The sequence below is a fragment of the Clupea harengus genome, chromosome 12, assembly GCF_900700415.2.
Source record: "Clupea harengus chromosome 12, Ch_v2.0.2, whole genome shotgun sequence".
Classification (NCBI taxonomy): Eukaryota; Metazoa; Chordata; class Actinopteri; order Clupeiformes; family Clupeidae; genus Clupea; species Clupea harengus.
Window position 1 is genome coordinate 11,241,815 of NC_045163.1, and position 12,378 is coordinate 11,254,192.

Here is a 12,378-nt window from a genome sequence, read left to right on the forward strand (position 1 = left end):
AGGAAAACACACACTTTTATTGTCTATGTCTATGTGTATTTCATCACTTAAGACTCTGCTGTTTCTGCAGAATCAACACAGACACCTGAACAGGTAATAACACCAGGACCCGAACAGGTAAAACATGATCAAGCATTTCACAGATCAAAAAAGATTAAAGGCCATCACTACCAGCACAAAACAAACTCAGCACTTTATGGTTCAGAACCCAAAACAAACAAGGAAGGACAGCAAAACGAAAGTATTTCATGTTCTGTCAGCAGTATGAGGGAATCTTATCAGTGAGAACATCTTGTCCCAACCTCAACAACCGACCGGTCAACTCCTCCTTTAAGTGTGGCCAGACTAACTCAGTCGTCTCTGCAGCTAGGCAGTAGTAGTAAAGTAGTAACAGTAAAGTAGTAGCAGTAACAATAAAGTAGTAAAGTAGTAGCAGTATGTAGCAGCAGTAAAGTAGTAAAGTAGTAGTAGTAGTATGTAGCAGCAGAAAGTGGTAGTAATAGGTAGTTCTAGTTGTCGATAAACAAGGCTTCTGGATGTACACGGATAATGCAACTCTGGAGGCATGATACTGTTTATCATTACTGTGCATTTTCTCTGTTTCAGTCCTGTGTTTTTGCATCTGTTTACATCTTTAGATTGTCAGCCAAAAGACTCAATCAAGATGCACAGAAGAGACAGGAGCAATTGTCTACAACTGGCCTTCAGAGAACATCATTATTGTTTAATAACAAAAAAAAAAACATAAAAACACTTACCGTAACTTTTGATGTGCTACAGGTTCAAGCCAGGCCACCTCAGACAGGGTGTTGATCTGGGGCCGGCATCCACTTCGCCCTGACCCCCTGTCTCACGCCACTAACAAAACAAAGAAGGGCTCTGTGAGAAAGGACATGCACTACATATTCTCAGGCTGTGTGAGGTTTTGTCACATACATCAACACACACACACACACACACACACACACACACACACACACACACACACACACACACACACACACACACACACACACACACACACACACTCTCTCACACACACACACACACACACACACACACACACACACACACACACACACACACACACACACACACACACAGATATATATACTGTATATGTATACACAAACATGCACATACACATAGCACAAATACAGACTTTGTCTCTCTCAAACACTCACACTCACACTCACTCTCACTCTCTCTCTCTCTCTCTCTCTCTCTCTCTCACACACACACACACACACACACACACACACACACACACACACACACACACACACACACACACACACACACACACACACACACACACACACATTTACCTCTCACCTTTTGAACCAATAAAACACTCTCCTCTTCCCATATGGTGGTCTGATAACTAGCAGCCATAAAACATGTATTTTACCTTTTGTCAAATCATCTGCTGTTCGCGGTTACATAATACAGCAATGTTCAGAACTCAACGCGCTCATAAAGAAAGTTCTGTTGCCCTACTGAAGGAGGTACACTGATCCACTTGGTTTACTGAACGGATGAAACGGATGAAATGTCTTGAAGCTAGTATTTGTGGTAACTCTCATTTAATGCCTGTTTATTCATCCTTTATCCAATTCATCCCTGCTTTCATGCCAGTTCACTATCTGATCTTTGTATTCGGGGGGGCTGACATTCCAGTCCCTTCCCGACTGTGTCATACGCAGGCACAATGCTTGTGTGGACGTCAGAGTTCCAGTCAGTCAGCAGCACAAAGGACACAGCCTCCTTCACAACAACCGATGCCAGTGAGTGATGCTCACAGTGAATTGTCACTGTTCCCTCAGAACACAGAACTTCTCCCGGCTCTAAAAGCACATAAACAGGCCTGCGACTGGGATGCAGACCTACTCATCAGCAGAGCTGGAGTAGGGCAGATGGCTGTAAAGGTAACTGGCCACTGGTAACCAAAACTGAGAACTTCTGAACTTTTGTCTCAACATGAGTTACTCAGCTGGTGTACCCACAAAATATTCGAACATTTGAACTTTGTTTTCTGAACCTCTCAAGTTTTTTTGTACTGTTCCAAACTGTCGCACTCCAGATCGGCAGAAGATATCCAGCGCAGTTCCACTGTTGTTCTTGGCGCAGGGCCAACCTGGCTGGCAACCAGAGGCTGCTCGAGCCACACGATTCCTCACAGTGTTGACACAACAATTGCCTCTTCCCCTTCTTTCCCAGCATGAAAATCCCAACCCAAGGCCTGGGCAAGCACATGTGCTCCTTAACCTTAAGCCCTCCTCTAACACAAGAATAACACAAATGTGTGTGTGTGTGTGTGTGTCAGAGAGAGAGACTCTTCAACTCTCTAAGGGAGATTTCTATGTTCTCACTCATCGAGAAAAAACAGGTTGAGTCAATCCACTGTCACGGGTATTCCCCAAACATTTAAGTAGTTATTTCAGTGTTGTAAAAGCAGGTTATAAAAACAGGGTTTTGCCAGACAGTAAAGTGTGTGTTACAGGGTTATATCATTAGCTAACAGTATGCTCATCTTCTGTGCTCATCTGATATATCCAAAACCACATCTTCATGGCCTGGGTCTTCCGGAAAACTGTTGTTGAATAACCTGAACATTACTGAAGTTTTGCCATGAGCCCCAACCTTTAGCCAATCAGAAGTTCAGAAGAGTTTCAGAGGTCAGGGATTGGTGCTCAAGGATGTCAGTTAGACACCAGAACTGAGGATACTGGGTGGGGAGTGAAGAGAGAGGGACACGAGAAAAGAGAGGTTTCTTTTTTCAAATCTTTGCCCAGCGCTAGTTTGATAAGCAGGTTTTGCATGTTATGGTTCTAATCCTGGTGGTGATAAAACAAGGATTAATGTATATTTGCTGTGCAGTGCTGCCAACTTTCCAGGCCATGTCAGAGCGAGATGGGCTAAAAGCCCAGAGCTCATGGGTGGAGAGCGCCTCCAAAACAACAACTACAGGCTTTAGGCGAGTCACAGCACTTCAGGGAAATTGTGTCTCATTTGGGAGCTGTCATATATGAGGCTAGTGGCACCTATGTTTGAGTTTGGGAATGTTTGTCAAGGGACATGTGGGAGTATGAGCCAGACCCAGTGAGCCTGAATAAGATGGCTGCCCTGAACCAGCGCACACGACTCATTTGAGCGTTTGTGAGCGAGTGAGTCAGGCAGGATGTAAGTGCAATCGCCATGACCACACATTGGGATCACCTCCAACTCAACCGTGAGTCAAAACTTCACTTTGCCCGGGCTTTTTTTCCGTGTAGATTATACAACTTACAGACATGTGGCCCCCTCCCGGTTAGAATGACAGCATGTGGATGATGACTCATAAGAGCAGAGTGGGAGGGTTGAGTGAGGAACGGGGCAGGATCCAAAATATCACCCCACTACAGAGAATGAGGAACTAGGATGGGGATGGGGCTACCTGTCATCCAACAGCAGACTTTCCCACCACCACAGCACTGGATTCATGCAGTTCGTGAGAAGGGCCTGTGAGTTTATTGCAAGGGGAGAATATTTTACCATTATAGCCCTACATTTTCCGCACTCACTCTCAGAGACAGTGGTTGTTCTTTGGGCCCGAGCAGCCAGAGGTCACTCTCTTGAGTATGTCCTTGTACGAAAATAAAAGAAGTCAATTCAAAACATTCAAGTGTCCAGAAATCTTTCAGCGAACTTGGCTGCCTCTTCCTGCGGAGGACGACGGATGAATCCAGCCCCTGTGTTCCTGTTGGGTCTTTGTAGGTCCACTGGCTTCATTCCAGCCATAAGCGCAGCAAACCCGTCTGATTTAATTAGCCGGACCCTGGCAGGAAGCCTGTCTCAATGCTCCTTTCTAATTGGCTCTCTGTTGGTTTTGTTGCCATCAACAATAACCCCCTTTCACTGAGGACGGAGGCGTAATCAGAGTGTGTCCTCTGTTACTCGACAAATATCAATTAGCAGCTATCTTTGGGCTCTATCGCCAGTGCAGATTTATCTTAACAGTATGCTTTCCTTCGTCAGAGGTATTGATATCTGATTTTTAAATGGCTTTTGTTGAAAGCGAAGGACAAAACTAAGGGCAGGAGTTTAAAAAAATGTGAACATGCTGGTCTTTAAATTACCTGGGTCAATGAGAGAGATCAGTGCCAAGCATTTCTCCTGACATGTGTACCTTCTGCTTCCATGGAACCACTGGATAATTTTGTTATTTTGTGAACATGTACAAATGTGTCAGTTTGGACAAGTAATATGAAAGGCTTTGTTGAGGGAGAATGTAATATATGAAAAGATACTGTGTGGACATTTCAAAAGACCTGGCTTGTTGAGAGTGAAATAAAAAAGATTACAAAAGCTCAAATAGAACTCCAAAGTAGCTTTTATTCTGAGAGAGTACAACTTATCAGGCTTTCTGAGAAAAAAAGTTGCCAAATTTGTCCACAAATTCTCTTAACACATGGACCCACCCGGGAAAATTCTAGTACAGGGAAGTGTCACAAGGCCATTCCAACAGGCCTAGGAATCCATGCAGGATGTGCCCTATATCCATGGAAACTTATGACGAAACCAACACAAAAGCCCCTTTTGCCATCTCTGTGCTTAGCTCTACGCTTAGTTCTAACAGGTACATTAAGCTGGGCTTTTGATAAGCTTGGAGTATTTTCATTAGTTCAGCACAGTTTGAAGTAATCAATTGTGATGTAATGTAGCTTCCTCCCCATCACTTTAACAGTGAGAACTCGTGTAGTGAACACATTTGACATGTAGAGATTTATGACATATGATACAATAACCAAGCAAACACTTCATTGTAAGTAATAAAAGAGGTCTTAAAATGATGTGAAGTCAAGTCATCTTCCTTATATTGGGCTTCCCGGAGCTACATGAAAAAAAAGCACCAGCCCTTCCCCCAGCATGACCTCATAGGCTGCTGTGCGGCTAACAGCTACCGGTCTGAACTAGATAGTTCCAGCCTCGGCAGCATCGCGTTTGTTCCCCAGCTGCTTTTGTTCAGACTGAGCCAGCGCGAGCCAGTCAGCCAGGCAGTGTGAGCAGCGAGCCTCCCCCACACGCAACAGCACACGAACCGCATCTCCACTCAACCCCCCTGCCTGCAACAAAGCCAGGAAAAAGACATAGAGAAAGAGAAACACATAACGGGCTCTGAGTCGATGAATTTAGGTGTTTTTTCTCAGAGAAGGAAAAAGAAAAACTGTAAAAAAAAAAAAAAGAACAAATTTTTTTTCTGGTTTCTCTTTCTCTTTTCGTGAACTGACGAGTTAAGACGTCAAGTGAGTCGTTGGTTTTGTGATGGTTAGACTCTCGCATCCTGATCCCCTGACACACACACATGGAAAGACGAGGTGTGTGAGTGTGTTTGTCTGTGCGTGTGTGAGAGAGCGTCCCGTGGGCTGGCTGCATGGTGTGGGTGCTCTGAAGCAAGTATAAAATGAATGGGGGAGCATGTGACCGAGCCCACTCTCCAATCACTGTCAACCTGCTGAATGCCAATTCATCTTAAGGTTTGGGACTGAACACACACCGCAACAGGAGTGTGCAGTGCTCAAGACAGCAATGGCATGCAAAAGAGGCTTGCGTTATTTGGCTGTTTATATTACATAAGCTTTCCAGATAAGCAAAATTCAATACGGAAAATGTGTTTATGAAACCGCCCCATCAATACAATATCGATGTGTCCTCCCTCCTCTAGTTGTTCTTGGCATGCGGATTACTAACACTCTGCTGATCCCTGCACTGAAATATGTTTGTGTTTTGCAGAAAACAAACTGGAAATGCCAAGCAGTGCTCTGGGACAGGCTTTCGTGCCGGGGGTGGCCGAGAGTAAACAGGAGTATTGTTTCTTCTTAAAACCTCTATCAAAGGTCAATGCCCCAGGGAAGTCTGTACGTGGCGGCACTGTCTGTGCTTGTACAGCCGATGGCTGTTTGCAATCAAATAAACGCCAAACGCAAGTTTCACCTGAACCAAAACACGTAGGGCCAGAGCCCCTGCTGCCATGACATAAAATACAATTTCATTGCACATCATGAAGAGCAAAAAACACATAATTAGGTAGATGCAAACTGTTAACTGCACACATCGTGCTGATCATCTACAAGTTATATATATATTTATTTTCCTTCTTTCAAACACGCTATGACATTAAATAGCCCTTCAGGGCCCTCATACAGACAGCTGATTGCACCCATGAAGCTGACCATCTATAAGTTACATTAACCTGATTTTAAATGTGCAAATCCATTTCTGTGTACTTCTACAATGACAATAAAGAAGTTGATTTCATCAGATTCATTCCTACTTAAAGCGAGAAATTTAGCTGAATGGCGAAATACATTTTCCACTTGCACGCATCCATATAGAAACCTCAAAGACTCCTTTTTATCAGTAGACATGTAGTCCAAAAGACTACTTTAATTAAGAAATGGGAGCACCACTACCCCCACCCCACCCCTGGCACCTCGAGAGGCTTAAGGGAGTGATGACAAACATCTAAACGAATTAGGGCCCCATTCAGTCCCAGGGAAGAATCAATACTCAGCCTAGGCCAGCTGGAGGCTAGTTTACCCAGCTGCACTCGAGACCTCTGCAGCAGGTCCGGCCTGTGAGGATGGCCCTCCTGGGAACGGACAGTGGCTTTGTTTTGAGTGAGGGAAGAGTGTATTATCAAAAACTCCCACCGAGGCGGGTCAAGTTTGTTTTCTCTCTATATGTGTGTCTCTCTGCGACTGTGAGACTGTGATGTTTACGTAACCTTTAACTTTTCACAGCTTGATTTTTTTTCGCTGTGGGTCATTCAAAATGAAATTAAGAAGAAAAAAAATATGGCCTCAACAATAACAATAAAGTAATAATGGTCGGCCTACATATGTTGTCATAGGCCGACCATTATTACTTTATTGTTATTGTTGAGGCCATACTGAATTACAAGCATCTTTGCCAAAGATCACAGCCCATATTCTATAGTAGCAACTGTAGCAGTAGCTCAATAAAAACGGTGGTAGTAACAACCGTTGTAGTTATGACAGTGGTGGTGGTGGTGTAAGCAAATAAGCGCTGTTATTACAATGGTGGATTTGTGTGTGGTGACTGGGTCGTTTATGGTATTCACAGCCCAATTAAAGTCTGCTGTCATTTTAATAGGCCAAGACTGACCTCTATAGGTAATTTATATGTACTGCAATTACTTTTAGGTCGGCGCTTGTTCATTCATTCTTATGCTATTAAAGTTGGAATTATTTGCATTGTTTTGCTGATCACAAAAAGGCAAGATATTACGCTGATAATATTTGTTTTACCCTCAAGGATGCTTGCTGTGTACGCAGAACCAAGTTGAACGATTTCATCCCATACTGCCTGATACACTGTATATTTCATAATAACTTCATAAACACTACAATTTGTTAAAGTCCATCATGTTTCACCTTAAAACACCACATTAAAGTTCGTAAAGCGCATCTTTGGACCACAGTAACCTAAGACACTAGCTACACACAGCAACATGTAGAGTGAAGATACTGAGGAGTCATGCTACACATCGTGCAGTATCAAAAGGTCAACTGTCCAATCCGGTGTAGCCATAAGAGCTGTAAAGATTCACGGGATTGGACAGGAGCTTTGAGAACCATGGCGACCAGTAAAGGGACATTTCGTTGGCTACGGAAGTGTAGCGGGCTGGAGCGTATGAACTTACTATCTACAACGGGCGGTTTGTGTGTTTATGCCACCTGGGCTATAAGCTGCAAACTGGGACACAAGGGTCAAAACGGTAACAGTAGCCAACGTCAACGAAATGAGTCTTTCCTTAAGGTAAGATACGCATATCATAGTTGTTAGTGGCAAAATGACTGCTAATATTAATAAAGGTCTCCTCCTGCTTCAAGGGATTCATTTTGTTTTGCTAGCTCATTAGCTAGCTACCCTAAACTAGGCTGAACACGTTAGCTAAATATACCCTGGTAACATTAAGGTAAATTATATGAAGGTTGACTGGCGGGCATACATGTGTCTAACCTATCCCTCGTAACACATCACGTCGTGTGTAACGTTCACGTTAGTTAATTAGCTTGTAACCTAACGAGTAGGACTTTACATCTACATTGTAGAAGCGAATCGGAGTTTGTAATTTCATTGATCTGTCATCCAGGCTGCTAGCGATAGCTAATTTGTCGGTCCTCGCTAACTTTTCGCTACCTTACGTATCCACTGGATACTTTATCTTACAGGTGGATCACTGGAGCGATTGTACATTGCCCGTTGTTAAGGGCCCGAGAAGCACTGCATAGACTGGCAGATTACATTTTCTAACAAGGTGGCTTACTAGATAGATGACAAGATGAATATTTAGAGGAGGTTTCAAGTGGTTCTCCAAAAAACCTGTGCTAAGCTAGCTGACGTTACTTATGACTATATTTACATGAATTTACGGTATTGCTGTCTTTGCTTGCAGAACCGAACTAGCATCTGATAAGACGAAGAGGAAAAAGAGGAGAGAACTCACTGATGAGCAAAAAGATGAGATAAAAGAAGCATTCGAACTCTTTGACACGGACAAAGATAAAGAAATCGACTACCACGAACTTAAGGTAAGTGATGCCACTTTCCCCTACTACACTGAGAAAAGACCCTTGAAAATATACGTAAATTAAACATGTTCCTCAACCTTCATACACATAATTTATTGTGTCACAGGTAGCGATGAGAGCTCTGGGTTTCGAGGTGAAGAAAGTTGATGTGTTAAAGATCCTGAAAGATTACGACCGAGAAGGAAATGGAAAAATAACCTTCGAAGACTTTAAGGAAGTGGGTGAGTTGGCTGAGCTATCTTTACAAAGTCATGGAATCTTCCACATCCTCCTCAATCTGACTTTCAGTGATCCCATCACCATCCCCTCCCCTTGCCTTGCCTCCCTCAACAGATGGCTGCTAGCATCATCAGATATTTTCTTAATGCTTAGATTAGCTCTAATTGCACTTCACTCAAAGCATAATTCTCCCCTGCCAGGCTTTGTGAGAAGCACTATTTTTAGATGCCCATGCTGCCAGAGAAAAACAGTGGTAACAATCTTACACCAATAGTACACAGCTGTGGTAACATTTTCTTCAAGAGAAAATTCAGTTGCACATTGATGCTGGTGGTTTTTTTTCGGTGTATGATGAGTGTATGTAGTTATCTTTATCCACATGGGCCTATTCCACAACCATTCCTGTGAATGAATCAGTGGCAATGAAAGATCCTTGTGTTATTTGAAGAGTATGGTCCCTGACTGTACTGCACTATGCTGTGTGCCTCAGTGACCGACAGGATCCTGGACCGTGACCCTAAAGAAGAGATCCTGAAGGCATTTAAGCTGTTTGACGATGACGAGTCGGGGAAGATTAGCCTGAGGAATCTTCGACGTGTGGCCAGGGAGCTGGGCGAGGACATGAGTGACGAGGAGCTCAGGGCCATGATCGACGAGTTTGACACGGACGGAGATGGAGAGAGTGAGTGGGATGGGCTGGCTCATCAGTCTGTTTTACATTTGGTGTGCTCGTCTATGAACAGTAACAGTTAATACAGCTAATAGCCAGGGCAGTCTTTCCGGTCAGTTTTAGAGCTGCTATGGGAATCTAAAGGTTAGGACCAGTCTCTCTAGCTGACTAGTCATTGTGGATCCGGTCTGGTCTCCAAGGGACCAAAGCAGGAACGTATGAATGGGTTCACACCTGAATGCTGGGATGACAGACCCCTCTCAGCAGAAGGAAGAATCTCTAAAGATTGTTTTTTGAGACAGATAGAAGTCAGATAACCTATATGATGGTGATACAGATAATGAAGTTTTTTTTAAGAATCTAATTGGCCTCTCCCTGAATAGTGACGTAAATCTGTTTCAAACAGCCAGGGGCAGGGGATCAAATCAGATGAAAACTAATGTGATCTGCTCAATCATTCGGCCACCACTGATTGTACTGTGGGTTGAAAAAGTGCCATGGGGTTCTACAGTGAACTAGGAGGTTGTTACTCATCTATATTTAGACCTTTCAGGGAGGGTCATAATAAATGCTTACTTGTGTTGGCAATGTACCTTGTGTTAACAAGGTAATGTCGTTTATTTGATGTTTGTGTTTTTTTTTTTTTTTTTATAGTTAACCAGGATGAGTTTATCTCCATTATGACTGGGGACTCGTGAGGCTGGACATTAACTTGGCATAGCAGACTGATGGTGCTCGACAATGTTGCTGTTGCCAGGCAACCAAACTCTTAGAGCGCATTTGTATGAGTCACGCTGCAGCAGTTTGTGTGGCCCCTACACCATCACCAGGGTTACTGTTTCCATCGCTAGCCCTTCCCAACAAGGGAAAAGGACCAATCAGATACCACAGAGGTAACTCATGGTAGCTAGTCTAGAAGACATCTGTCTTCTACTCTGTCAGCATCACATGCTTTGTCCATATCATCCTCAGCAGAGCAAAGCTCGATCCAGATATGACTTTTAAAGGCATGCAGCTTCCATCATATGCACCAACATCATTTTGCAGCCACGAAAGCAGTGCTGAGCTTCAAAATAAAAAACAACATCGTAGCGTGTGTGTGGTCAGCTCTTAGGATTTTGCAGTAATGTGTTGAAAAGATTAATTCCCTCTAAGGGAAGTACTCATTGTGGCCAGGAGATTTCCATCTTGTTGAAGCATTATTGATGTTTGCTTTGTATATGTATTTGGGATTACCCGTGTCAACATTATTTTGGCAAGGTCAAGATGAGTACTGCATTCACAGCTCATACATTGTGGGTTCTGTACAACTACACTTCGATGAAGAAAACTTGAATTTTTTTATACAGGAATTTTCTATTGTTCAAGTGTCCCATTACGGTTTGTTTCATGTATGTAATAATAAATATAAGTATCTGTCTGTGTTTCAAGATTTGATCGACTCATTTAAGAAAAATCCTTTTGAGAAGAATCACTCAAGAAAATTACTTCTTTGGCAGAGGCATTTCTCAACAACCACTCAAAGCCCCTTTTAAGGGCTTTTTTTCTTATGAAGTTGATAGACAAACAACTTCTACCTAGCATCTACGACTTTCTGAAAAGCCCATCACATTTGTTGAAGAACCACTTCCACTAAGTGGATTTAGCATACCTGTGACTGACCACTAGAGGGAGCTGTAGTTTTGGGAAAAACGACGTAAGAGAATTTCTGGGCTAAAAAACGTGTGACATGATTGAGTTTTATGAGGAGGGTGCATGAACCGTCCTAATGACATCCTCTCAGTGATCTTACAATTTGATGAATATATGGGTAATGCAATAATGTAAATGGTTAGTGAATATGTTCTTTCAAACAGCTACAGATCTTCATGAAACTCTGATGGATCAACTTGCCACATCAAAGTATGAGATCGTTGGAGCGGTGAGCCTCACATCACATGATCACAGGATGAGTGACAAATCAAACCTCGTGTCTTGGAAGCCTTGAAGTGCCAGAAAGTCTTGATATGTAGAGTTGATTAAAAAGCCCTCAGTGCTAGCCATCTTCTTCAGCATGCAGACATACCAAATATATTTTTTGTATTATGTCTTTAAGTCATATTGAAAGGTCATAAATGATGACATATTGCTAGCTGAATTGATCATCCAAAGCAATACTGGCATGCTGCCCTGCATTTATGTGAATTTACATTCAGAACATTCATTTCAAGACAGTTGCTTTCAGCTGCTTGTTCTTACTCTGTGTAGATCCCTTCGAACCAGCTGTGTTGTTGTCCTGTACAAGGTCAGTCATTGGAGTGCCCTTTTCTGAGATTCTCTCTCTCTTACAATCGTCAGAGGACGGGATGTTTTATGTGACTTATAACAGGCGGCTACGATGCCTGACAAAGGCTAGAGAGCTGTGGTAGCTAACACTTCTTGGTATTTGGGTGACACTTTACTTCATCTCTCTGTGTTGGGACTAGCTGCATACCAAGTCATGGCAGGTGCCATACTGTCGTAACCTTTATGACAGGTCGTTTCCAGGTTAGGGATAAAATAATACCATGGAACCATTAGCAGTAACTGCCATAACTTGGCAAGTTTTTGTAGTTGAGTAGGCTGTTATGATCTAATGCCATGAGAGCTGTCGCAATAGTTCCAGGTAATGGTAACATGACACTGTTGTGGTTGGACATGGGCTGTCACAATGAGTAATGACAGACATCTGCCATAATGCGTTTGTGTGAAGTATTACTGAAATTCCTCACTCAACATCCACTAGCATTCTCTCTGTGGTGCTTGGCGCGCTCTTCTAGTCTTTCTCCCACCTTCACAAGGTTTCACGTGATGGTGAACAATGGTACAGAAATGGGTTGGCCAGGATTTGGTCAAGGATCATTCAGCAGACTT

General features: G+C 43.0%; 1 protein-coding gene and 2 long non-coding RNA genes across 3 annotated transcripts; 2 read left to right on the forward strand and 1 right to left on the reverse strand.

Annotated features, from left to right (window-relative positions):
* On the reverse strand, nucleotides 1-1,593 carry LOC116222847. Its single transcript, XR_004164809.2, has 2 exons — nucleotides 1,336-1,593; nucleotides 1-858 (listed from the first exon to the last, which is right to left on the reverse strand). It is a non-coding gene; the product is annotated as an uncharacterized LOC116222847 (long non-coding RNA).
* On the forward strand, nucleotides 833-5,231 carry LOC116222846. Its single transcript, XR_006152693.1, has 2 exons — nucleotides 833-917; nucleotides 1,681-5,231. It is a non-coding gene; the product is annotated as an uncharacterized LOC116222846 (long non-coding RNA).
* A 2,447-nt stretch (nucleotides 5,232-7,678) lies between these two features.
* On the forward strand, nucleotides 7,679-10,918 carry cetn3 (centrin 3). Its single transcript, XM_012832196.3, has 5 exons — nucleotides 7,679-7,821; nucleotides 8,462-8,597; nucleotides 8,704-8,818; nucleotides 9,307-9,498; nucleotides 10,141-10,918. The coding sequence occupies exons 1-5, from the start codon at nucleotides 7,805-7,807 to the stop codon at nucleotides 10,182-10,184; spliced, it is 504 nt and encodes a 167-aa protein (XP_012687650.2). The 5' UTR covers nucleotides 7,679-7,804; the 3' UTR covers nucleotides 10,185-10,918.
* Nucleotides 10,919-12,378: the final 1,460 nt, after the last annotated feature.